The sequence below is a fragment of the Anolis carolinensis genome, chromosome 6 (genome assembly GCF_035594765.1).
Source record: "Anolis carolinensis isolate JA03-04 chromosome 6, rAnoCar3.1.pri, whole genome shotgun sequence".
Lineage (NCBI taxonomy): Eukaryota > Metazoa > Chordata > Lepidosauria > Squamata > Dactyloidae > Anolis > Anolis carolinensis.
The window spans coordinates 3,862,346-3,889,701 of record NC_085846.1 but is presented as its reverse complement, the minus strand read 5'-3'; the positions used below and the strand labels follow the sequence as shown (position 1 = coordinate 3,889,701).

Sequence of the window (27,356 nt, the reverse complement as noted above, 5' to 3'; positions counted from 1 at the left end):
ACTCTCTCTCTGAGGCGCCGGGTGATGACGCCTTTGGGCGGCGCCGGCGGCTCCTGAGGGAAAGAAGAGGCGGCGACGGCGGGTCCGAGGAAGAGGCCGAGCCGGGAGTCCGGCTTCCCCGCTCGGAGGGACGGCGGTGAGGCGGACGGGAGAGCCCTTTTTTGACCTTTCTCGGCCTCCTCCGCCACTTGGGCCCGCTCTTTTGGGTACCTTGGAGCCTGTTCTTTAGCCACGCCTCCTCCGGCCTGTTACCGTTTTGGCCCCTCTCCCCCTCCGTACCCCAAGCCACGCCTCCTCCTGGCTTCCTATGACCTGCCTGCGAGAGGAGACCCCAGTTCGGGTCTGAAGGAAGAAGGAAGGAAGGCCGTCGAGGGCGCAGGTAGGTGGGCCTCGGAGGGCAGGGCAGGGCAGGGCAGGGCCTGTCTGAGGAGAAGCCTTCATTCAAATGCATGAATGGCAAGCCTCCACAGTTTGGAGCAGAAAGTTTTTAAAGACCCAGCCAAGGCAGGATGGGCTTGAGGTTGGACAAATTTGCTGTATGGCTTCAACTGTGTGTGTATTTGATAGTCATTTATTTCATTCTGCTTGAATGTTTTGGCCACTTTTAGGTTTCAAACTTACTCATTGTTATGATTTTATTATTTATTTATTTATTCGCAGTATTTTTATTTATTTATTTATTTATTTATTTGCGACATTTATATACCGCCCTTCTCACCCCGAAGGGGACTCAGGGCGGTTTACAAGTATATATACATACAATATATTATATTATACAACTATATTGCAATATTATTAGTAATAGAGAGTAGAGTCTCACTTATCCAACATAAACGGGCCGGCACAACGTTGGATAAGCGAATATAATAATAATAGTAATAATAACTTTATTTTTATACCCCGCCCCATCTCCCCGAAGGGACTCGGGGCGGCTTACATGGAGCCTTGCCCGATAAAACAGTCAAATATCAAAACACAGCAATGAAACAATTATCCAATAAAAACATCAATATTAGTAAAAACAGTCATTAAAATCGACATAAAACATACAATATTAAAACAGGAGACTAATTCATAGAACCCAGGCAATATGTTGGATAATAAGGAGGGATTAAGGGAAAGCCTATTAAACATCAAATTAGGTTATGGTTTTACAAATTAAGCACCAAAACATCATGTTTTGACAGAAGAAGTACAGTAGATTCTCACTTATCCAAGTTAAACGGGTCGGCAGAACGTTGGATAAGCGAGTATCTTGGATAATAAGGAGGGATTAAGGAAAAGCCTATTAAACATCAAAATAGGTTATGGTTTTACAAATTAAGCACCAAAACATCATGTTATTCAACAAATTTGACAGAAGTAGTTCAATATGCAGTAATGCTATGTAGGAATTACTGTATTTACGAATTTAGCACCAAAATATCACAATACAGTAGTCTGACTTATCCAAGCTAAACGGGCCGGCAGAAGCTTGGATAAGCTAATATCTTGGATAATAAGGAGGGAATAAGGAAAAGCCTGTTAAACATCAAATTAGGTTATGATTTTACAAATTAAGCACCAAAACATCATTTCCTTATGGATGCTTTAAAATACCTCCCCACTTCTTAAGCAGTGCTTATTTATCTACTCACATTTTGCTCTCAAACCGTTAGGTAGGCGGAAGCTGGGCTAAAGGCCAGGAGCTCACCCTGACCCAGACCTTGAACTGTCAACCTTTTGATTGACAAGATTTACTGCACCTGCTGTGCTAAAGCCCAGCCCTAATAATAATAATAATAAATATTAATGTATTATATATTATTACTACAGAGACTCACAGTGAAAAGCATTATATTACAACTTAATTATGTAAATATTTGATCAGGTTATTTTTTTGTTATTTATACATTTATATTGATGTTATTTTATTTATTGTGTAGCTTGATTTGTTGTTTGTCTGTTTTATTATGGCACTGAATGTTTGCCACTTTTGTTGGAAACCACCCTGAGTCCCCTTAGGGAGATAGGGTGGATTACAATTAAATTATTATTATTATTATTATTATTATTATTATTATTAAACATTAATATTTTAAAAAATCAGGTTGAATCCTTAAAAGCATATATATTATAATATAGAAATATACAACTATTAAAACAGAATTAAACACATGCAGCACTAAAAAATTCACAGTTAACAACCATCAAAAAAGTTAAACACCACAGCACCCCCTGACTAGATCTTAAACACCTTTAAAAGCCTGCCTGAATAAGGAGGTTTTAGCCAGCCGCCAGGACAGCAGGGAGCAGGCCGTTCTGGCTTCTCTGGGAAGAAGAGGGGAGTTCCAAAATTTAGAGGCATTTGCCACTGAGAAGAAAGGCCCTATTCTCTCTTTGCATCCTTCTGTGGCCCAAGACGTGCCTTTTAGCTCAGTGTGGGCCATGCCTTTAAGGCCCAAAATCTCCCCAGGTCTAAAAGATGGTGGGGCAACTTTTGGAGAATAACGACTCCGTCAGACTGTAGACTGTAATATGCATACACAGTGATGCAATTTGGACGTAAAAAGCACTGCTGGTTGACTGTCAGGCATTAACTGTATTAAGAAAACATAAGTGTTGGTTCAACAGGTGGTGGGGAAAGGTATCCTTTTGCCTCTAAAAACAAGTAAAATTGGTGTGGAAGGATGCCAAACAGCTTGCTTTTTTTCAAGGACGTTTGCACACTTCTATTGGGCAAACGTTGGTTTGGGCTGTGTCTTTAAGGAGCCAAGTCTCTCCAAAAGCAAAGGATGGTGGTGCATCTTTGGAGACCAATAGCAGGCCCTATATGGCAGAGTTTTTCAAACTGTGTTCACCCAGATGTTTTGGACTTTAGCTTCCAAATTCCTAAAAGCTGGGAAGGTTGCTGGGATTTCTGGGAGCTGAAGCCAAAAACACTTGGAGGAGCAGAGTTTGAGAAACAATGCTTTATGGCATTGGTTCCCAAACTGTGTTTCTGCAAAACCCTAGGTTTGCATGAAAAATCTTTAAAATCTTTTTTTAAAGGCTGTGCTAGAGTGTATTGAAATTTAGTGTGCCTCTGCTTTAAAAATGGAATTGGAATTTGTGCCACTGAATGACTTTTGGGTAGGACTGATAGACCTATAGCTGGAAATGCTATCTTGCTCCCCTTCATGTGCACCTATCTTTTCAGTTAATGCCTGCTCCAAAAATAAATTTAGTTGGATATCACCCCAAATTTACATATTCAGTTGGGGGAGTGAGGAGGGAGTCTTCTGAACTGTGACCCAAAAAGTCTGGAAACTGGTGCTTTATGGTATGAGTATTTGTGGCTTAGGATCCATTCCATCAGGCTTTGCAATACAGGGTATTTTAATAAGATGGATGCCATTAGAAATTACTATATTACACAGATGGGCCATGAATGAAATTTTTATCCCTTCAAAGGAGGGATACTTTTGTTTCTGGCTTTAAATGGTTAGTCAAACTTGATGACACATTAAGCTGTTTGTAACTTTTTGTGTAATTAGTAAGATGTTGCCATCATGAAATATACTGCTTTGATATTGAGTCCATTATTTTGAAACATGCTGTATAACTTAAGTATATGTATAAGTGGGGCAACATTGTACATGGGAAGCACTGCTGACTGGCTGATGTGCATTAAGGGCGTTCATGTGCTTTGGTTGGAATTTGTTGTCTGGTTGTTGTGGTTTGAAGCTAGCTTCAAACTGCATGAAATGGTCAGTGTAGATGGGCCCTTTTTAAAAACATGTGCTGCATTATCTCCAGAGGCAAAATCCTTGATCCAGAAGGAGACTGTCAGCCACCTTGGTTCCATTTTGTCATTACAGTAGCACAGTCCAATTTAGGAAGTGCATAGTTCATGGCACGAGTTTTTATGGGTTATGGCCCACCCTGTCAGGTTAGGTAGTATAATCCGGGTATATACATAAACTTTGGGACAAATTGTACACAGAATTTTTTTCTGACTGATTGTCAGACATTAATTGTATTAAGCAAACTTGGTGGCAGTGCAACAGGTGGCAATATTAATGGATAGTTGGCCTTCCATGCCAATGGACTCTGCATCTGCAGACCTTACCATTCACAGCTTGGAAATGTTTTTTTTTTTTAATTCAAAAACCAAAGCTTCATTTAGGGACACTATTATTTTACTGCACCATTGTATATAACGGGATGAGCATCCACAGATTTGGGTCCTAGAACCAATCCCCAGGGAATATAAGTCCCGCTGTGTTTATTTTATAAATAGAATATATAATGTGCGGGATTCTGGTGGTTGTAGTCTCTCACAAAGGTAATGTTTTGAAAATAAATATGGACAAAACAATACATGATTGAACATGCTTTGATCATTAACAGATGGTTTCCAAAGACTTGTGGAAGTGTAAAAAAAAAAAAAGCCTTTGCCTGTTGTTGGAAGGGCATTGTAGAGGGGCACAGGCCAGCTTCTTTAGGGTGGAGCCACCAAGAAGGCCCTGTCTCCCATGTTTACTAGGTTCTTCTTATTATTGCTGCTGCAGTTCCCTCACCTATGAAGTTGACTGAATTGTATTGGTGGTTGTTTGATATTATTATTGATGTATTAACTCTTGTTTTATTACCTTATTGTGTTTTAACCTGTGTATATTGTGCTAATGTATTCACGTTGTTACTTTTGTGAACTATGTTGACCAGGCCTTGCCCCATGTGAGCTGCCCCGAGTCCCCGTGGGGAGATGGTGGTGGGGTATAAATAAAGTTTTATTATTATTATTATTATTATTATTATTATTATTATTATTATTATGTTACCACCAGAATGATCTCGGTTCCCTTATGGCTGACAGACCATCTTTCTTCTCTTTCTTATAGGACTGTGAGAGCCATGAAGGAAACAATTCAGGCCAAGAAGTACTGGGGAACATCCCCTGGCCTTCATGACGCATTGGGCCACCGGGACAAGATCTGCCGTCCTTCCCAGGAATGGGGCCAACCAGAGCCCAAACGCCGCGGCGGTGGCGGCTGTTTTGAGGGCAACCGTCGGTTGGCCTACGCAAGCAAACAGTCTCCAGGATTCGGCCCCATGTCCTCCGGCAGCGACGAGGAAGACAAAGGGAAGTGGGGGCTCCCCTGCATGTCCGGCTGGGGTGTGGCAGGCGGTGCGTCTAACTCTACTCCAAACAAATCCGGCAGCAGGGGGAAAGTGGCCCGTAGCGGGGGCCGGGCCTGGCCCTTCGAAGTGAAGGCGGGGGCCAATTCCCGGGGGCGCCCGGCACTGCTCGGAGGCACCTTGAGGCGGCACGGCTCCCGCCGTCGGCGCCAGAGAGCCCTGCAAGCCTTCCGGATGCTCCTCTATTCCAAAAGCTCCTCCTTCGCTTTCCATTGGAAGCTCTGGGGCAAGATGGCTTCCAAGGCACGTCGCCGGCCGGGGACAAAGCGGGCTCGGTCCTCCTTGTCCCTTTCCCCAGGGTCGCAGCCGGACGACGACCACCTCCCTCTCTACAAGAAGAGCTGCCCCTTAGTCGGGGAAGAGGACTGCCAGGGCGGAGCTAAGCGCCGGCCCCGCCCCTTCAAGCCCCACCCTCCCTCTGAGCCCCACTTGGACTACGGCTTGGACGGCGCCTTCCCCGCGCCTTCATCCGGGCCTCAGACCCCTCGCCTCGGCCTCCTGGGGGCATTGATGGAGGACACTGCCTCTTACCCTCAGTATGTAGAGCTGCAGAGGGTCAGTTTTGACAGGGACCCGGGAAGCATGGAGATGGACGAAGATGAGACGGACGCCATGCTCAAGTTCCCCACGGGAGGAACCCCGGCCTCACCCCGGAGCCGGAAGGCCGGAGAGGCAGAGCTCAGCCTGGATGGAGACCGAGGTAAACCTCCGGACTTGTTGTATACTATTAACAAAGCGAGGCCAGGAGTAGAGGGCTTTTAGGGGGTTTCACTGATGTCATCAAGGTCTGATCCTCAGTCATTGCCTGAGGATCAGAGGGACATTTTGGCCTCTTTTTGCTTAGATGCTTATTCTCTATGGTAGGCATGGAAAAACCTTGGCTCTCTAGGTGTTTTGGACTTCAACTCCCACAATTCCTAACAGCTGGTAACAGCCTCAGGCCCTTTCCTTTTCCCCCTCAGCCGCTTAAGCTGGAGGGCTGTAGTTTTCTCATGCCTGCCCTTTGGGAATAGATTTTTCAGTATGTATGTGTGTGTGTGTGTGTGTGTGTGTGTGTATATATATATATATATGAAATAGGTATGAAACCCAAATATATACTGATAAGAAATAAGCATTGGCAAGGCTTGCTGAACTGGCTGGTTTTCCTTTTTATGAAGTACAGCTGAAGCGTCTTCTGCAAACCCTGTGCAACAGATTCGCCTAAATATCTTAAACATTATAATAATAAATAAAGAATAATAAAGGGGACTTGGGGCGCCTCACAGAAACACTGTAGTGTCACCTATAAACCACAATACACAGTGCTCAAGAATGAATACATGACATAAGTATAAAAACAATACACGTAAAATCCCAGTAAAATTGTAAAAATTATAAAAATTTCCTAAAATGCATTAGAATCTGAATAAGCTGGCTATTTGCAATAATGAAGTGCAAAGTAGCACAATCGGTGGGTCATTGAGCTGGCCAGATTACACAGGCTCAAAGGCCTGTCTGAACACTACATTATGTTCAGAAAATTTTTACTGTTGCCAAACTTTTCGGGATGAAGGGGACCCCATTCATGGTTGAGACCCACTGTTTGAGTAGTGACCTATAGGACTTGGCAGCCTCACTTTTTCCATTAGGAGGATCCAAGTGAGTTGATCTGGGGAAGACCCTCTGCTTGGGGGGGAAGGGGCCTCTCTGTGGAGTCAATGCCCTCAGTCAAGTCAGATTTCTGGGTAAGGGCAGCATCTTGTTTTTAATAAGACCATGCGGCCATGATTGGGGGTGGGGGGCAGGAAGACATCATACCAACCTGAGAGCCAGGAAAATAGTTACATCTTGTCTCCTGTGCCATAGCAACATGCTATGCTAATTTACATATATAAACTATTTCCTCGAAAATAAGACATCCTCTGAAAAAAAGACCTAGTAGAGGTTTTGCTGAATTGCTAAATATAAGACCTCCCCCAAAAGTAAGACCTAGCAAAGTTTTTGTTTGGAAGCATGCCCGCCAAACACAATACCAGAGCATGCAGGATCAGTAAATGTACATACCATAGATTGTTGTACATGGAAATAATGGTAGTAACACATTCTTGATAGGATTCACAGTTTGTCTGATTATGCTGGTTTGTGATGACAACTACTGTATGATAAATGTTCTTTTTTTTGTCAACAATAAATGTGAATTATTTTTCATGGAAAAATAAGACATCCCCTGAAAATAAGACCTAGCACATCTTTGGGAGCAAAATTTAATATAAGACACTCTTAGTTTCGGGGAAACAGGCTGTCACACACACAATAATTTATAAATTTATAATATATTGTATATACTTATAATATTGATTATAATATTATAATGTAAAAAGTTATACTAATAATATAATATAATAATATTAATTATATTATATATTAAATGTAATATTACTAATAATAATACCATATAATGATATAGTACAATATAGCAATTTAATGATTTGTAAGCCGCTCTGAGTCCCCTCCGGGATGAGAAGAGCGGGATATAAATGTAGTAAATAAATAATAAATAAATAATTATATTTGGGGTTCATTCCAAGCCCTCCTTGACTCTATGGTCTCTGTCATCTGCCTAGAAGCATAGAACCCTAGAATTGGAGGAGAACTTCAAGGGCTGTCCAGTCCAACCCCCTTCTTCTACGCAGAAATCAAAGTCTTTACAACAGATGGCCATCCAATCTCTGTTTAAGAATTTCCAAACTCCACAGCTCTCTCAGGAAGCAATGAATTCCATGGTCAAAACAGTTCTTACGTCAGGAAGTTCTTCCTAATGTTTAGGTGGAATCCCTTTTCATGGAATTTGAATCCGTTCCTCCATTGTATCCTAGTCTCTGGAACAACAGAATTCAAACCATCCCCGTCCCCCCTCCTCATCCATGGGGCATTCTTTCTGGTATTGAAACTTGTCTTTTGTGCCCCCTCTTCTTGCTTGCAGGCCCCTTGGATGCCCTTCCCAACGGCTTTTCCTCCCTGGCTCCCGACGGCGACTTGTGCTCCCTCCCGGGAGTCACGGATGCCACCATCCTCATCAGCAACGTCTGCAGCATCGGAGGCCGTGCGGCCGAGGAGCTCTTCCAAGGCCCCCGGGACAAAGAGAGGCTGCTGGACCCTGCCGGAATGAGGCTGGAAGCCGGGGCCCAGCAGGCAGAGCCGGCCATTGAAAGCGGGCAGGAGAGACTCGCCGAGAAGGCCGCCCAGCACAGCCCTCTGCGGGAAGAACACATCACGTGTGTCCACAGTAAGTGTGTGTTTGTGTGTGAGAATGTGTGTAAGCAGCCAGAGCAGAAACGGTAGGGACTTGTATCTGAGGAAATGGGGGAGAAAGAACACATTTATTTATTTAGTACATTTATATCCCACCCTTCTCACCCCGAAGGGGACTCTGAGTAGCTTACAAATCAAATGTACATACAATATATTATTAGCATAGCACAATATAAGCATTAAATTTCTATATTGTACTATATCATTATACGGTAATATTATTAGTAATATTACATCTAATATATTGTATTGTATTATTATTAGTATAATTGTATTACATCATAATATTATCAATATTATATGTAATATGTATATACGTTGCAGCTGTACTGGTCACAGGTTCCCCCGGGTCTGAAAAAGCATGTTTTTGGTGCTAAACCAGGCGTGGGCAAACTTCAGCCCTCCAGGTGTTTTGGACTTCAACTTACACGATTTCTAACAGCTGGTAGGCTGTTAGGAATTGTGAGAGTTCAAGTCCAAAACACCTGGAGAGCCGAAGTTTGCCCATGCCTGGTCCACACTGTAGAATGTAGTCTGGAAATATTTTGGAATTTGCATATATACACATAATGAATTTATACACATAATGAGCTTTCTTGGAGATGGAACCCAAATCTAGACACACATAGACACTCACACTTATTTCCGCATGAGCTGTTGTGGAGTTCAGCCCACCTCCTCATAAGATGTCCAGGCATCTGAAGAAATGAGTTGAGGTCCCCAAGACTCTCATGCTGATTAATTGGGCTTTAAGGTGCTCTTCCTTCTTCATGAGGGATATTAACTCATTACTGTGTGCCTTCAGGTCATTTCTAACAGGCAACAACACTAAGGCTCTCATGGGGTTTCCTTACCAGATTTGTTCAAATAATATTTAGCCTTTGCTTCACTCTGAGTCTGGGAGAATGTGACCTGCCCAAGGTCACCCAGTGGGTTCCCAGGACTGAGTAGAGATTCTTATAGAATCATAGAATAGTAGAGTTGGAAGAGACCTCATGGGCCATCCAGTCCAACCCCCCGCTAAGAAGCAGGAAATATCCTGGACTTGAATCCATTGTGCAAACTCCTATACTTTTCTGGCTCTCTTAATCATGAATTTTAAACTTGTGCCCTGTGCTTTAATCTCTGCCCTAGGTATTTAATACTGTATGTATTATATAGAAATACATGTTTGTTTGTTTGTTTGTTTATTTATTAGTGATGTTTATATCCCGCCTTTCTCACCCCAAAAGGGGACTCAGGGCGGCCTACAAGTTATATATATCTACAATATATGATATTATTAGTATAGCACAATATAAGCACTATATAAGCACTATATAAGCATTCTATATTATTATATTGTACTATACGACTATATTGCAATATTATTAGTAATATTGCATGTAATATAAATATACAACTATAGTAATTATTATTATTATTATTATTATGACGTTGTATTACATCATAATATTATTATCAATATTATAGGTATATACAATATATTATATTAGTATATATTATATTATTATATACCTATGTTAGTATGTATTTTTCTAGAACTACGTTCTAATATGTGTGTTTATAGAATTTTTGTGTGTTTTGACTGTGCTGTAACCTGCCTCAAGAAGAAATAAAATTATTGTTATATTATTATTAACGTCAATAATAATAATAATAATAATAATAATAATAAAATTATTGTTATATTATTATTCCCGGACGGCTGTGTCAGTCTGACAGTCCTGCTTGCCTTCCGTCCGTTCTCCAGGCTCCTTTCTGGGGCCTTGCTCTTCCTCCTCCTCCATTGGACTGAGTCAGGTCACCATGTCCTCATCTCCCTTCTCGCCTTTCCCCCAGACATCCTGGACGAGTTCCTGCAAATGTACGGCAGCCTCATTCCTATCAGTGTGGACGAGGTGGTGGAGAAGCTGGAAGACATCTTCCAGCTGGAATTCTCGACGCCACAGAGGTAAAGCGTGCCTTACCCCCCACCCCTGGTCCCCCCATCCTCCATAGAACCCCAAGGGTCATCCAGCCCTGCTTGGTGAATGTGGCTGAGGTTGAAAGCACTTCAGGAGGCCTGCTTTGTAGTCAAGAGGGGCATAGAGAAAGAGTAAAGTGCTGTGACTGAGATTCTGGGAGTTAATCGTGGGGAAAGGGGAGAGGGTTGTATTTGCGCCCAGCTGTGAATGCAGCAGCTTCAATGCTGAGGCCCCAACCCACACTAGGACAGCAAAAGTGGACTCCACTTTCTCCCCAAGGGCTACTTGTTGTTTCAGAGAAGCGCTGCAAGGTGTGGAATCCAAAACAAAAGTGTTGTGGCCAAAAGAACCAGACTGTTGTAGCTTGAAGCTCTTAATTGTAGCTTGAAGCTCTTGCAGGGAGTTGGACTAGATAGCCCGTGAGGTCTCTTCCAACTCTACGATTCTATGATTCTAATTCATAGAATCGTAGAGTTGGAACAGACCCCCAGGGCTATCCTGATCAATCTTTTAGATGGGCACCCAATCAAAGCACTCCCAACAGATGTTGTAAATTTGTGTTTTTGTTTTGATTTTATATTGTGATGTTGGGCAAGGCCCCATGTGAGCCGCCCCGAGTCCCTTCGGGGAGATGGGGCGGGGTACAAGAATAAATTATTATTATTATTATTATTATTATTATTATTATTATTATTATTATTATTATTGCCATCCAGCCTCTTTGTATAAACCTCCAGAGGAGATGGGGACTTTGCTGGACTCTCAGGAAACAGCAGATTCCTCCATTGAATAGCTCTAAATGTCAGGAACTGTTTCCTGACATTTTGGTGGAATCTCTTTTCCTGCAATTTGAATAAGTGGCCCTGTATCCTAGTCTCCAGAACAGGCATGGGAAAACTTCGGCCCTCCAGGAGTTTTGGACTTCAGCCCCCTCAATTCCTAACAGTCGGTAAGCTGTTTGGAATTGTGGAAACTGAAGTTCAAAACCCCCGAAGGGCCAAAGTGTTCCCATGCCTGGACTAGACCCAGGCTGCAAGGTTTCCCTCTGCCATGGTAAAGGAGGGTCCTTTTGCTTTCTCTGGCATTTCCCTGCAGGAAAGGCATGGTCAACCAGCTGATCCAGTCCTACCAGCGCATGCCAGGCAACGCCATGGTCCGGACCTTCCGGGTGACCTACAAGCGCCACGTGGTCACCATGGACGACCTGCAGACGCTCTATGGGCCCAACTGGCTCAATGACCAGGTATGGCACGTGGTGGGAGAGAAGAGGGATAGGAAGGGGCCGAGGAGGGTGGGATGCAGTGAGGCCATAATACAGAGGCCTACAGTATTGATATATTCCTGTGCTCAAACTAGATCATAGTTGGCTCCCCGCTTTGGTGTATCTTATGGGGCACAGTACCCTTGCAAAAGTGGGGAAACTGGATTAGAAGGACCCAAGAGAACACCTTTTGAGGAATCTTTAGATTGTTCAGTGCAACTCCATGATCTACCTCTGGCAGATATTGACCATACATTTGCAGTTCATTTTTAGGAGCCTACCCAGGTTTTTATCTAACTATGTTTTACTGTAAATGTGATTCTTATATGTTTTATTGAATTGTTTATATATTGTTATGCTTTTTACATTGACTGTAACCAGCTGGGCCTGGCCCCATGTAAGCCGCCCTGAGTCCCTTCGGGGAGATGGAGGCGGGGTATAAAAATAAAGTTGTTGTTGTTATTATGATTGCACTGGAGGACCAATTTTCCTAGAGAGAAGATGTTAAATCCACAGATGTGAAGCTGGAGGGAAACTGGGAAACTGAGAGAAAGTAAAGGCTTTCTGTATATACAGTAGAGTCTCACTTATCCAACACTCACTTATCCAACGTTCTGGATTATCCAATGCATTTTTGTAATCAATGTTTTCAATACATCGTGATATTTGGTGCTAAATTTGTAAATAAAGTAATTACTACCTAGCATTACTGCGTATTGAACTACTTTTTCTGTCAAATTTGTTGTATAACATGATGTTTTGGTGCTTAATTTGTAAAATCATAACCTAATTTGATGTTTAATAGGCTTTTCCTTAATCTCTCCTTATTATCCAACATATTCGCTTATCCAACGTTCTGCCGGTCTGTTTATGTTGGATAAGTGAGACTCTACTGTATTTCAGATTTCAGTATTAATGTCAAAAATACATAGTCTGATTTTACATAAGATTTGTGCTACATTAGAACATCCACTGCCTTGAATGGCACCAAAAAGATAGAGCGAGCGAGACTGGATCTGTGACATGGCAAGAGTTGTGTGGACCTATGTTGAGCCCTGCATTTGGCTCTGTAATTAAGCCCCTTCTCCCTCCCCCCCCCCCCCCCCCACTCCACCCGAAACAGGTCATGAACATGTACGGGGATCTCGTCATGGACACGGTGCCAGAGAAGGTGAGCATCCAACCTTGAATTTTCCAACCCAAGAGGTAGGTTCAGGGGCTTACGATTGTAAAAGGCTTGGTCACCTTGAGCGGATGATGGGGACGGACGCCCACCTCTCCCCCTTTGGCTCTGTGTCCGGTTCGTGGAGTTATTACAGAGTTGGAAAGGACCTTCAGGGCAGTTTCCACCTCCGAGTCCAGTCTCCCCCCAGCCTGCTTTCATGGGATGAAGCTCCTTTGTATGTGTTTGTATCTGTTTTTCCTCTTCCACCAGGTTCATTTCTTCAACAGTTTTTTCTACGATAAGCTACGAACCAAGGGGTACGAGGGGGTGAAGCGCTGGACCAAAAATGTAAGTTGGGAATCGGAGATGATGGGGTCGGAATCAGCCATGGGAGGAGGTGGACAAAGAGGAAAATAGTGAGAGTTGTGTTAATAATAATAATAATAATAATAATAATAATAATAATAATAATAGTGTTCCCTCACATATCGCTGGGGTTAGGTTCCAGGAACACCCGCAATAAGTGAAAATCCGCAAAGTAGGGACACTATATTTATTTTAATATTTATACATTATTTTAGTAGTTATACACTATTTTAAGTCTTTATCAACCAATCGTGTGTTGATAAATCGCCTCCTTCTCCTTCCATTGTCACTTGGGCTCCTTTTTTCTCCCTTCGGCTTCTCCTTCCTCCCTTCCTTAGGCTGTAAATTGTATTTTTTAAATGATTTATAATAGTCTTTTAGAGGTTATTGAAACACCACGAAACAGCGAATCCGCGAAAAGTGAACTGCGAAGTAGTGAAGGAACACTGTAATAAACTTTATTCTTGTATCTCATCCCATCTCCCCGGAGGGACTCGGGACGGCTCATATGGGGATGAAGCCCGGTACATCATAAAATACAGTATCAATACATTTAAAACAAGAACATATAAAACAAGCATGTAAAACAAGCATATAACCAGCAAACATGATGAACAATACAAAACACTGGTAGAGTATTTGATGAGGTCAGGCGATAAAATATATGTATGTGCAGTCATTTCAATCTCTTGAGCTGGGCCAATAAATGCAGTAGATAGGATGAGTGGAGACATTGGAGAGGAATAGTGTCCAGTATGCCTGTTCAATCAAACACACACTGAAATAACCAAGTTTTCAACCCTTTTTGGAATGTTAAATCACAGGTTGGCAAAGAGTGGTTGCACGAGGCCTCTCAGTCTAAGTTTTATGGACCCTGAAGCCCGCTGTCTATCAGCCCCATCCTTCCAATTTATTTTTGGTTCATGTTTTGGACTTGTTTTTTTGCCCCCAACCATGCAGAAATAAAAATGCACCCAGCGCCACACAAAAAGAAATGCATGTGAAAAAGATCTAGGGCTGTTAGTAGACCACAAGCTGAACATCAGCCAAGAGTGTGATGCGGCAGCTGAAAAGGTCAATACAATTTTAGGTTGCATCTGTAGGAATGTAGTGCCTAGACGGAAGGAAGTCCTAGCCCGCCTCTCTCCTGCTTTGGGCAGGCCTCTTTGCCTGGAATAACAATCCTGAGTCCAGTTCTGGGCAAAGCAATCAAAGGAGGAGGTGGACAGTGTCCAGCAAAGGGCAAGCAAAATGGTTAAAGGTCTGGAACGTATGGCTTCCTATGCGTCGTCTTCATCATGGAAAGAAGTGACAAGTGGAGTGCCGCAGGGCTCCGTCCTGGGCCCGGTTCTGTTCAACATCTTTATTAACGACTTAGACGAAGGGTTAGAAGGCACGATCATCAAGTTTGCAGATGACACCAAACTCAGAGGGATAGCTAACACTCCAGAAGACAGGAGCAGAATTCAAAACGATCTTGACAGACTAGAGAGATGGGCCGAAACTAACAAAATGAAGTTCAACAGGGACAAATGCAAGATACTTCACTTCGGCAGAAAAAATGGAAATCAAAGATACAGAATGGGGGACGCCTGGCTTGACAGCAGTGTGTGCGAAAAAGATCTTGGAGTCCTCGTGGACAACAAGTTAAACATGAGCCTACAATGTGATGCGGCAGCTAAAAAAGCCAATGGGATTTTGGCCTGCATCAATAGGGGAATAACGTCTAGATCCAGGGAAGTCCTGCTCCCCCTCTATTCTGCCTTGGTCAGACCACACCTGGAATACTGTGTCCAGTTTTGGGCACCGCAGATGAAGGGAGATGCTGACAAGCTGGAAAGCGTCCAGAGGAGGGCAACTAAAATGATTAAGGGTCTGGAGAACAAGCCCTATGAGGAGAGGCTTAAAGAGCTGGGCATGTTTAGCCTGCAGAAGAGAAGGCTGAGAGGAGACATGATAGCCATGTACAAATATGTGAGGGGAAGTCATAGGGAGGAGGGAGCAAGCTTATTTTCTGCTGCCCTGCAGACTAGGACACGGAACAATGGCTTCAAACTACAGGAAAGGAGATTCCACCTGAACATCAGGAAGAACTTCCTCACTGTGAGGGCTGTTCGGCAGTGGAACTCTCTCCCCCGGGCCGTGGTGGAGGCTCCTTCTTTGGAGGCTTTCAAGCAGAGGCTGGATGGCCATCTGTCGGGGGTGCTTTGAATGCGATTTCCTGCTTCTTAGCGGGGGGTTGGACTAGATGGCCCTTGAGGTCTCTTCCAACTCTACTATTCTATGATTCTATGATTCTATGATTCTAAGAGTATTTTTGGGGAGATTGGTTGGTTTTGCTTAGATCAAGAGGGGACATGGTGTGCCTTCAGGGCATCTGTTGACGTATGGTGACCCAGTGAGTTTTTTCCTTAGGCAAGGAATCCTCAGAGACGAGTTCTCTCTTCTGAAATATTGCTCAGAGTTCCTGATATGTGTTGTCCATCTCCCACCCAAGTACTAACCAGAGCTGCCCTTGCTTAGCTTCTAGGATCAGGCAGCTTCTGGTGCCTTTAAATATCTGAAAGAATGTCATGGAGAAAATGGAGCCAACTTTGTTCTGTTGTGCTCCAAAGGATAGGATCCAAACCACTTAATTCAACTGAGAAAGAAAGAGGTTCCACCAAATTTTAAGTAATATGAAGAAGTGTTTGACAGTAGAATGGACGTCCTTGGAGCCAGAGAGAGTCCATCTTAAGAGATCTTTAAACAGGTTGGATAGGCATCTCTTTGGGGAGCGTCTTCCTGCATGGCAGAATAATAATAATAATAAATAAAACTTTATTTATATACCGCCCTATCTCCCGGATGGGACTCAGGGCGGTTTCCAATCATAAAAACCACACATACATTACATAACATAATAACACATTATTAAGCAAGGTAAAACAATACAATTATATAGCAATAAATAACACAACCTGATCAAGGAGACGGGAACCATAAACCCAATATATTAAAATATATCATTGTAGGCTAGAACTAGAGCGCTGCTGCTTAAACTGTGGCTCCTAACCCCAAATATGGCTCCCTTGGCTCAATGTTGAGGTCATGAAATATTAGGTAGTAGTCAACAGTTTCTGAGCAACAGCCATTTGCCCAAATCTGTTGGCAACAACATGCAATGTTTACAGCAGACTCTGCAGAAGAGACTTCAGCTGTGCTCCTCAAAACTGAAAAAAAAAATCAGACTGTTCAGCAAGCTTTGCAAATGCTGATTTGTTATCAGGAAATGTTGGGTTTTCATACTTCTATCTATATATATAAAAGGCTTTTGGCATCACGGCGACTCACAAAACAACAAAACCCAACACCCCCCAAACTCTAAAATTGGCAACACAATCCATCATCCGTGCCTCCAGTAAGATACAACACAATCACACACACAAAAAAAAAAACAATCACAACACCAAAAAAAGGCCAAAACCCACAACAGGCAATGTACGCATGCGTGCAGAACTCAAAGTATTTTTCGGGACAGCATGGCTGCCCAGGATCAGCTCGCTCAAAGATTTCCCCTAGATAGCAAGCACCCAGGCTTTGAACCACCGAGGCTATTCATTACAATTCTACCACCCCAAAAAAACATTCCCTTAAAAGGCAACTACCTAACCTTCCACGCAGCAAGCCTATTCCTTTCTATTCCACCTCACCGAACAACGATTCACATAAGAAAATGGCCAGGCTTTCAGGCTACAAAGCTATTCCCTGTTATTCCACCTACCTAACAAAGAATTCCCATACGCCACAGCAACGCGTGGCCGGGCACAGCTAGTATTTTATATACGTATATGCCTGGGGTCACGAGTGGAAAAAGTTTCAGAAGCCCTGGGCTAGATGGCGCTTGGGGTCCCTTCTGTCTTCTGACTCCCGTCTCCCTCCCAGGTGGACATCTTCAACAAGGAGCTGCTTCTCATCCCGATCCACCTGGAGGTCCACTGGTCCCTCATCTGCGTGGAGGTGAAGAAGAAGAAGATCACGTACCTGGACTCCCAGCGCACCCTCAACCGGCGCTGCCCCAAGGTAGGCTGCTGGGACACAGGAGACGGGACCACTCCTGGGGGGCTGACCATCATGGGGACCTCAGGAGAAGCGCAGTGGCTGCCTTCTTCCATTAAGGCTCAACCAGCCTCCTCTCACTCAACTCCCCAAACCCCCCAGCCATCACATTCTGCAGGTTCAAACCCACAAATCCACAGGGGGCCAAGCTGGAGACGTTAGTTTCATAAGATGCTTTCCTAAGTACTTTGGTATATAGAACGCCCTCCCAAGTGAAGTCAGGCAGGCCCCCTCTCTCCTATCCTTCCGTAAAAGAGTTAGGACTTGGCTGTGGGACCAGGCCTTTGAACAGTAGGAGCAGCATCAACTACAACTATATGTCTCAGGACGCAATGACAGACCCGGTTTGGACTCAAAACGCGCCTAGATGTATATTTATTTGTGTATTTTATGAATGTTTTAATGTAACTTAATTTCTTAAATTGAATTGAAATGTTATTGTAATTTTATATGTATGTTTATATTGTAAGCCACCCTGAGTCCCCTTATTGGGTGAGAAGGGCAGGGTAGAAATACTGTAGTAGTAATTATTATTATTATTATTATTATTATTATTATTATTATTATTAATATTAATATTGCTAATAATAATACTATAATAGTATAATAGTATAATAATACTAGACACTTGGGAAGTGCTCGACTTGTGATTTTGTGAAACGAAATCAATCACATCTACTTTGCTGTATCATACAATAATAATAATAACTGAAAAAGCTGACACAATATGACGATTTAAAGATCAAACTACAAAGACTCTGGCATAAGCCAGTCAAGGTGGTCCCAGTGGTGATGGGCACACTGGGTGCAGGGCCTAAAGACCTTGACCTGCACTTAAACACAATAGGCACTGACAAAATCCCCACCTGCCAGCTGCAGAAGGAAGGCCACCTGACTGGGATCTGCATGCATTATTCACCGATACATCACACAGCCCTAGACACTTGGGAAGTGTCCGGCATGTGATCCAATTCAACAGCCAACATAGTGTCTGCTGTGGACTCATCTTGTTATGTTAATAATAATAATAATAATAATAATAATAATAATAATAATAATAATACTACGAAATGCCAAGAAAACTAGCTTTGGGCCTGAGCAGAGCATCCCTAGACCAGAACAGCTGCCAATTGACCTTTTAAGGCATAAATTGAATATAATTATCTGCCCCTCATTAAATGTGGGCTCTCTTTTCCGTTCCTTTTGTCCAGCACATCTGCAAGTATTTGCAGGCTGAAGCAGACAAGAAGAATCGCCCTGACTTCCGAGACGGGTGGAGAGGAGTTTTCCAGATGGTGAGTGTCTGTCTTCCTTCGTGAGGGAGTGTTGAGGAACGGCCCCCCAAAGCCTCAGTACAATCTCATCTTTCCCTGCTCCAGTTATAGTGCATTGCTCACACTGGATATGCTGATGGAACCCAGCAGCAGGTGAAAGTGTGGGTTTCTCCAGGTGATCCTAATGCCAGGGCTGCTAAAAGATTCCCACTAGACCAGTGGGTCCCCAGATGTTTTGGCCTTCGACTCTCAGAAATCCTAACATCTGGTAAACTGGCTGGGATTTCTGGGAGTTGAAAGTAAATAAAGTAAGTAACTTTATTTTTCTATCCCACCCCATCTCCCAACAGGGACTTGGGGCGGGTAACATGGGATAAGGCCCAAAAACAAACAAAATACAACAAGGCATATCACAAAAATAAAACGCAGTGAGATCAACATTATAAAAACAGTACAATTACATTAATCATAAGTACACATTAAAAGCATAAAATGGGTAAAACAAAATAAAATTTCAATGTATTCAATGTATACATAGGTATTATGTATATTGAAATAAGACATGCATCGCAAAAATATTGTTAATTGTTGGAATGTAAAAAATTTAAAAACACACACACACAAAATAAATAAAATAAGATGAAATAAGATAAAATGAACCATCAGGTTGATGGAGGGGGATGGTATGAAGGGGTTTGTAGACCAAAACACCTGGGGACCCACAGGTTGAGAACCACTGCACTACACAGAGGAGGAAGAGGAAAGGATTCTGGGCTCTTTGTAAAAAGGGGCTTCTTTGCCAGAGGCTTTGTTCCCTGAGGCCTGTCCTTCAAGACTCCATTGCCCTTCCTGGTCTCTGTTATCTTCTTCACTTTCTCCCCTTTGTCTCCCCCAGAACATTGCCAGGCAAAACAACGACAGCGATTGTGGAGCCTTCGTCTTGCAGGTGAGTGCGAACCCTTCTCAAGACCCGAAACTTACTTAGGCGGTCCCTAGTAGTTCGAGGATGATGGTCCTCCATCTTCGCTATCTTGGGGATGGACCTGTAGATGGCTGAGGAGACCTATTCTTGATCTGCATGTTCTCTTGCAGTGAGGACATCTGTTTCCAGGTGGAAGGCGGTCCCGGTCAGGGTTAGCTTGACGCTCCTTCCTCTTGGCACGTTTCTCCCTTAAGCTCTCCATTCGTGCCTCTTCAAACTCCACAGCACTGCTGGTCACAGCTGACCTCCAGTTAGAGCGCGCAAGGGCCAGGGCTTCCCAGTTCTCAGTGTCTATGCCACAGTTTTAAGCCCATCTTTAAATCTCTTTTCCTACCCACCAACATTATGTTTCCCGTTCTTGAGTTCAGAGTAGAGCAACTGCTTTGGGAGACGGTGATCTTTGGGCATTCGGACAACGTGGCCTTTAGTCCAGCGGAGTTGATGGTGTAGGAGCATCGCTTCAATGCTGGTGGTCTTTGCTTCCTCAAGCACGCTGACATTTGTCCGCCTGTCTTCCCAAGAGATTTGCAGGATTTTCTGAGGCAACGCTGATGGAAACGCTCCAGGACTTTGGTGTGATGTCTGTAGACCATCCACGTTTCGCAGGCGTAGAGCAGGGTTGGGAGGGGAATGGCTTTGTAAACAAGCCCCTTGGTCTCTCTACGGATGTCCCGGTCATCAAACACTCTCTGCTTCATATGGAAAAATGCTGCACTCGCAGAGCTCAGGCGGTGTTGTATTTCAGTGTCGATGTTGACTTTTGTGGAGAGGTGGCTGCCAAGGGAGCGGAAAGGGTCAACGTTTTCTAATGTGACACCGTTAAGCTGTATTCCTGGCTTTGCAGAGGGATGAGCTGGTGCCTGTTGGAAGAGCACTTTGGTTTTCTCGATGTTCAGTGAGAGGCCGAGCTTCTCGTATGCTTCTGCAAAGGTGTTGAGAGTGGCTTGTAGGTCTTCTTCTGAATGCGCACAGACTACGTTGTCATCGGCATATTGGAGTTCTATAACAGATATTGTGGTGACCTTGGTTTTGGCTTTCAGTCTCTTGAGGTTAAATAGCTTGCCATCTGTCCAATAGATGATTTCCACTCTGGTGGGAAGCTTCCCATCAAAAAGATGAAGTATGGGTTATTTTATGTCTTTCGGGCTGTGTGGCCATGTTCTAGAAGTATTCTCTCCTGACATTTCGCCCACATCTATGGCAGGCATTCTCAGAGGTTGTGAGGCATGGATAAACTGGGCAAGGAAGGAAAAAATATATATCTGTGGAGAGTCCAGGGTGTGGCAAGAGTCCTTTGTCACTGGGAAGCCAGCATTAATGTTTCAGTTAATCACCCTAATTAGCATTGGAAAAGTTTTGTCTCTTACCTGAGGGGCATCCTTTGTTCAGCCATTAGCCGTCCTTGGGGCTCCTCTGCCCTCAGAGTGTTGGTTCCCATCTACTGTTTTGATTTTAGAGTTTTTTTAATACTGGTAGCCAGATTGTGTTCATTTTCATGGTTTCCTCCTTTCTGTTGAAGTTGTCCACATGCTTGTGGATTTCAATGGCTTCTCTGTGTAGTCTGACATGATTGTTGTTGGAGTGGTCCAGCATTTCTGTGTTCTCAAATAATACACTGTGTCCAGGTTGGTTCATCAAGTGCTCTGCTATGGCTGAATTAGTCTGCAGGGCCTTTCATGTTCTTTGACTCTTGTTTGGGCAATGCTGCGTTTGGTGGTCCCTATGTAGACTTGTCCACAGCTGCATGGTATCCGGTAGACTCCTGCAGAAGAGAGAGGATCCCAGGTGAAGCATCATAGCGATGAAGATGGAAGCCAAAGGGTTTTATATTGAGTAAGAGAGACTTACGCCACTAACTCCAGGTTCTCCCTCTGTTTTCCTTCCGTCTAGTATTCCAAATACCTGGCTCTGGGCCTCCCCTTCACCTTCACGCAGCAAGACATGCCGAAACTCCGCCGACAGATGTACAAGGAGCTGTGCCACTGCAAGCTCATTGCGTGACCGCCTGCCTCCCGCCCACCGACACACACAGACACCCCCGGAGACCCTCCCTCCGCGCCGGAGACGGGAGGCCGCTCCCCCTCGGCCCCACCGCGGGAGCCGCACCCCGGACGGCCCTTCCCCGCCCCTCCTTCACCAACCGTCTTGGGGCGCCTTCAACAAGGACACTCATAGGTCACAGGAACTCTTGAGGTTTGACCACCGGACTCTTATTATTACGGAGGGAAGGTCTTTCTTTTTTTACCCAAAGTTGGGGGAAGCCCTTCTCTCTTTGTTTCTCTCTTCCTGGTCTTTTTTCCCCCCCAGTTCATATTTAAGCCTCGGGTGGGATTTCTCTCAGTTGGTTCTTTTTGGGGGACGTTGAGGGTGGGCTCAGAGTTATTGAGGGCTTCTGCATTAAGTCACCCTCGATCAAACGTTCCGTTTTGAATTTGGGGACCAGGAAGGGAAGGGGAGGAGGAGGAGGACTCAGTTAGCCCCCCCCCCACCAAACACACACACCCGACTTCTCCCCCCAGTTTATTGCCCTGTTGGTTACTTGTGTTAGTGGATGATGTCTGGGTTTCTTTTTCTTTATTTTTTTTCCCAAAGGGTTTTGTTGTTTTGCGGGGGAGGGAGGGAGTTAGAAAAGGGGGGGACGGGGAAGGGGCGGTGAGGGTTTTTTTGGGGGGGTGCGGGAACAGTTTATACACTGGGGCCGAGAGGACGGAAACAAGCATTTTTTATACGTTGGCTGCCATTGTGGGTAAATAAAAAACAAGACGTTCTTTGGAGAAGCATGACGGTGCAGATGGACTTCCTGCCCACCCTCCCCTAAGCCTGAAGCCAAGCCCTTGAGCCCCGTGTCCAGAATCTGGAGGGGGGTTGAGAGGTGTAAAACTAAGCAGCTGCTGAGCCTGGTGCCAATAACAAGAAAGATTATTATTATTGGGTTTCTGCATTGGTTCTGGGCTGTATGGCCATGTTCTGGGAGCATTCTCTCCTGACATTTTGCCCACATCTATGGCAGGCATCCTCAGAGATTGTGAGGTCGGTTGGAAACTAGGGAAATAATAATGATAATAATAATAATAATAATAATAAACCAGACTGACAAAGTTCTGGAACACAACACACCAGACATCACAGTTGTGGAAAAGAAAAAGGTTTGGATCATTGATGTTGCCATCCCAGGTGACAGTCGCAATGACGAAAAACAACAGGAAAAACTCAGCCGCTATCAGGACCTCAAGACTGAACTTCAGAGACTCTGGCAGAAACCAGTGCAGGTGGTCCCGGTGGTGATGGGCACATTGGGTGCCGTGCCAAAAGATCTCAGCCGGCATTTGGAAACAATAGACATTGACAAAAAAACGATCGGCCAACTGCAAAAGGCCACCCTGCTGGGATCTGCATGCATCATCAGAAAATACATCACACAGACCTAGACACTTGGGAAGTGTGCGACTTGTGATTTTGTGATATGAAATCCAGCATATCTATCTTGTTTGTTGTGTCATACAATAAAATAATAATAATACTTCTTGGCTATCAAACATCTAAGAAATCTCACAAAATTTCGCATCTGATGTACATGGATGACCTGAAGCTGTGTGGGAAAACGGAAACTGAAATCCAGTCTCTAACCAACACTGTCCGAATTTTTAGCACTGATATCAACATGGAGTTTGGCTTGGACAAATGTTCGACAGTGGCATTGAAGAAGGGAAAAATCACTGAAAGTGAGGGCATCAATATGCCCAATGGCCAAACAATAAAGTCTCACCAGCCAGAGGCCTATAAATATCTGGGCATATTACAGCTGGACAACATCAAGCATGAACATGTGAAAACTGTGGTCAGCAAAGAATACACACAAAGGGTCAGAAAAATTCTCAAAAGCAAGCTCAATGGAGGCAACACCATCAAGGCCATAAACACCTGGGCCATACCTGTCATAAGATATACTGCTGGCATCATAAACTGGACACAGGTGGAACTGGACAATTTGGACAGAAAAACAAGAAAACTCATGACCATTCATCATTCACGTAGAGGACTCTTACAAGTAAAGCAAGCAGTCAAAGAAGAAGAACATGCCCTGGCAGAATATGTCAAGCAAAGTGAAGAACCTGCTTTGATTGAAGTCAAAAATCAGAAACTCCTCAAAGTACAGCAGACAAAAAACCAGTACAAGGAGAGGACCTGGCTCTGGCTCACGAATGGGACCCTGAAGAAGGAGACAGAAGGCCTGATCCTTGCAGCCCAGGAGCAAGCCATCAGGACAAAGGCAATTAATAATAATAATAATAATAATAATAATAATAATAATAATAATAATAATAATAATAATAATAATAATAGAAGACCTGGCTCTGGCTCACGAATGGGACCCTGAAGAAGGAGACAGAAGGCCTGATCCTTGCAGCCCAGGAGCAAGACATCAGGACAAAGGCAATCAAGGCCAAGATCTAAAAATCAGCTGATGACCCAAACTGCAGACTGTGCAAGGAAACCGACGAAACCATGGATCATCTCCTCAGTTGCTGTAAGAAAATCGCACAGACAGACTACAAACAGAGGCACAACTATGTGGCCCAAACGATTCGTTGGAACTTATGCCTCAAGTCCCACCTCCCAGCAGCAAAGAACTGGTGGGATCACAAACCTGCAAAAGTATTGGAAAATGAGCACGCAAAGATGCTGTGGGACTTCTGAATCCAGACTGACAAAGTTCTGGAACACAACACACCAGACATCACAGTTGTGGAAAAGAAAAAGGTTTGGATCATTGATGTCGCCATCCCAGGTGACAGTCGCAATGACGAAAAACAACAGGAAAAACTCAGCCGCTATCAGGACCTCAAGATTGAGCTTCAAAGATTCTGGCAGAAACCAGTGCAGGTGGTCCCGGTGGTGGTGGGCACACTGGGTGCCATGCCAAAAGATCTCAGCCGGCATTTGGAAACAATAGACATTGACAAAATTACGATCTCCCAACTGCAAAAGGCCACCCCGACTGGGACCTGCGAGTATCATCCGAAAATACATCACACAGTCCTAGACACTTGGGAAGTGTTCGACTTGTGATTTTGTGATACGAAATCCAGCATATCTATCTTGTTTGCTGTGTCATACAATAAAAATAATAATAATAATACTTTATTCTTATCTCCCCGAGGGGACTCAGGGTGGCTTACAAAGGGACCAAGCCCAACAGCGTAATAAAACACAACAGTAAAAACAAATCCAAACGCAACAATAAATACATCATAATAAAACAAACAGCAACCACAATTTAAAACATGTTCAATGACCCGGAGCTATATAATTAGTCCTTCGATCTTCAGACTAAAGGGTGAAGGATAAGGTTTATATGTCTGTGGAAGGTAACTAAGGTGATTAATTGAAACATTCACAGTTGCCTATAACAGACAAGAGTTCTTTCTCCCACCCTGGACCTTCCACAGATATATACCATATATACTCGAGTATAAGCCGACCCGAATATAAGCCGAGGCACCTAATTTTACCACACAAAAACTGGGAAAACATTGACTCAACTATAAGCCGAGAGTGGTAAATTTCAGAAATAAAAATAGATACCAATAAAATTACATTAATTGAGGCATCAGTAGGTTAAATGTTTTTGAATATTTACATCAAGCTCAAATTTAAGATAAGACTGTCCAACTCTGATCAAATCATTATTCTCATCTTCTTCGATGTAAATGCCCTTATGTATCCTTTTAATAACAGAGTAAAATAATGCAAATAATAATAATAATAATAATACAGGAAAATAATACATGTAATAAAAAAGAGTAAAATAATAAATGTAATAATAAGATCAGAGTGAAATAATACATGTATTAATAATAAAAAACAGTAAAATAATAGTAGCAACAATAATAAATGTATTAATAATAATAAAAATATAGTAAAATAAATGTAATAGTAGCAACAATAATAGAGAAAAATAATAAATGTAATAATACCAATAATAATAGAGAAAAATAATAAATGTACCATATCTTCTCAAGTATAAGCTGACCCAAATATAAGCCAACCAGGACCCTCACCCGAGTATAAGCCGAGGGGGGCTTTTTCAGTCTTATAAAAAGGGCTGAAAAACTAGGCTTATACTCGAGTATATACAGTAAACCCTACTTGCCTAGTCTTCAATAGACCTCACAACCTCTAAGGATGCCTGCCATAGATGTGGGTGAAACGTCAGGAGAGAATGCTTCTGGAACATGGCCGGAGAACCTGGAAAACTCACAACAACCCAGTGATTCCGGCTATGAAAACCTTCGACAACACATTATTATTATTATAATATTTATTTTATTATATTCATACCCCACTTTTATCTCTCCTGAAAGAAACTCAAAGGTTCTAGAGCAGGTCATTGAAGAGACACTTTGTAAGCACCTAGAAAGAAATGCAATGTTCTCTAAAAGTCATGCCAGACAAACCTTATCTCTGTTTTTTGGACAGAATTACAAGCTTGGTAGATGCCGTGAAGGCTGTGGATGGGGCGTCTCTCCACTTCAGGAAGGCCTTTGATAAGGTTCCCCGTGGCATTCTCAGAAAGAAGTTAGGAAAACATGAGACATGCAACGTTACTGTGAGGTGGATTGGGAACTGGTTGACTGGCCCAAGAGTGGGTTGCGGCGAGTGTTGTGGGCTGTCTGGCCATGTTCTAGCAGCATTCTCTCCTGACGTTTCACCCACATTCTCAGAGATTGTGACATCTGTTGGAAACTACACAAGTGGGGTTTATGCATTTGTGGAATGTCCAGGGTGGGAGAAAGATCTCTTGTCTGTTTGAGGCAAGTGTGAAAGCTGCCACTGGCCAGCTTGATTATTTATGTATTTATTTATTAATGACATTTATATCCCGCCATTCTCACCCTGAAGGGGACTCAAGGTGGCTTACAAGTTATATGTATATAAAATATATTATATTAATAGCATAGCACAATATGAGCATTATATATTACTATATAACCACTATATTGCAATATTATTAGTAATATTACATGTAATATAAATATACAATTATAATAGTGTATTATTATATTGTATTACATTATAGTATTATTCTCAATCTTATATGTACATACAATATATTATTAGTATAGCACAATATAAGCATTATCTATTACTATATTGTACTAAACCACTATATTGCAATATTATTAGTAATATTACATGCAATATATAATATACAATTATAATAGTGTGTTATCATTATATTGTATTACATTATAATGTCATTATCAATATTATGTATATACAATATATTATGAGCATAGCACAATATAAGCATTATATATTACTATATTGTACTATACTGTTATATTGCAATATTATTAGTAATATTACATGTACAATTATAATCGTGTATTATTACATTGTATTACATCATACTATTATCAATATTATATGTATATACACTATATTATAATATTAGTATAATATAGTATGAGTACAGTAGAGTCTCACTTATCCAAGCTAAACGGGCCAGCAGAAGCTTGGATAAGTGAATATCTTGGATAATAAGGAAGGATTAAGGAAAAGCCTATTAAACATCAAATTAGATTATGATTTTACAAATTAAGCACCAAAACTTCATGTTATACAACAAATTTGACAGAAAAAGTAGTTCAATACTTAGTAATGTTATGTTATAATTACTGTATTTACGAATTTAGCACCAAAATATCACGATATATTGAAAACATTGACTACAAAAATGGCTTGGATTATCCAGAGGCTTGGATAAGCGAGGCTTGGATAAGTG

At 42.8% G+C, this 27,356-nt stretch overlaps 1 protein-coding gene across 1 annotated transcript; it reads left to right on the top strand.

The window, feature by feature from the left end:
* senp3 (SUMO specific peptidase 3) lies at positions 1-22,347 on the top strand. The gene is made up of 11 exons (XM_062957373.1): positions 1-379; positions 4,863-5,860; positions 8,126-8,428; positions 10,297-10,408; positions 11,517-11,664; positions 12,806-12,853; positions 13,118-13,195; positions 17,138-17,275; positions 18,523-18,606; positions 19,481-19,531; positions 21,458-22,347. The coding sequence occupies exons 2-11, from the start codon at positions 4,876-4,878 to the stop codon at positions 21,566-21,568; spliced, it is 2,058 nt and encodes a 685-aa protein (XP_062813443.1). The 5' UTR covers positions 1-379; positions 4,863-4,875; the 3' UTR covers positions 21,569-22,347.
* Positions 22,348-27,356: the final 5,009 nt, after the last annotated feature.

Excerpts from the sequence above, each read along its gene's own strand:
- senp3 (XM_062957373.1), top strand. The coding sequence starts at position 4,876 with ATGAAGGAAACAATTCAGGCCAAGAAGTACTGGGGAACATCCCCTGGC. Across the intron at positions 12,854-13,117 it reads TGGACACGGTGCCAGAGAAG|GTTCATTTCTTCAACAGTTT; the intron begins GTGAGCATCCAA and ends CTCTTCCACCAG. Across the intron at positions 13,196-17,137 it reads TGAAGCGCTGGACCAAAAAT|GTGGACATCTTCAACAAGGA; the intron begins GTAAGTTGGGAA and ends TCTCCCTCCCAG.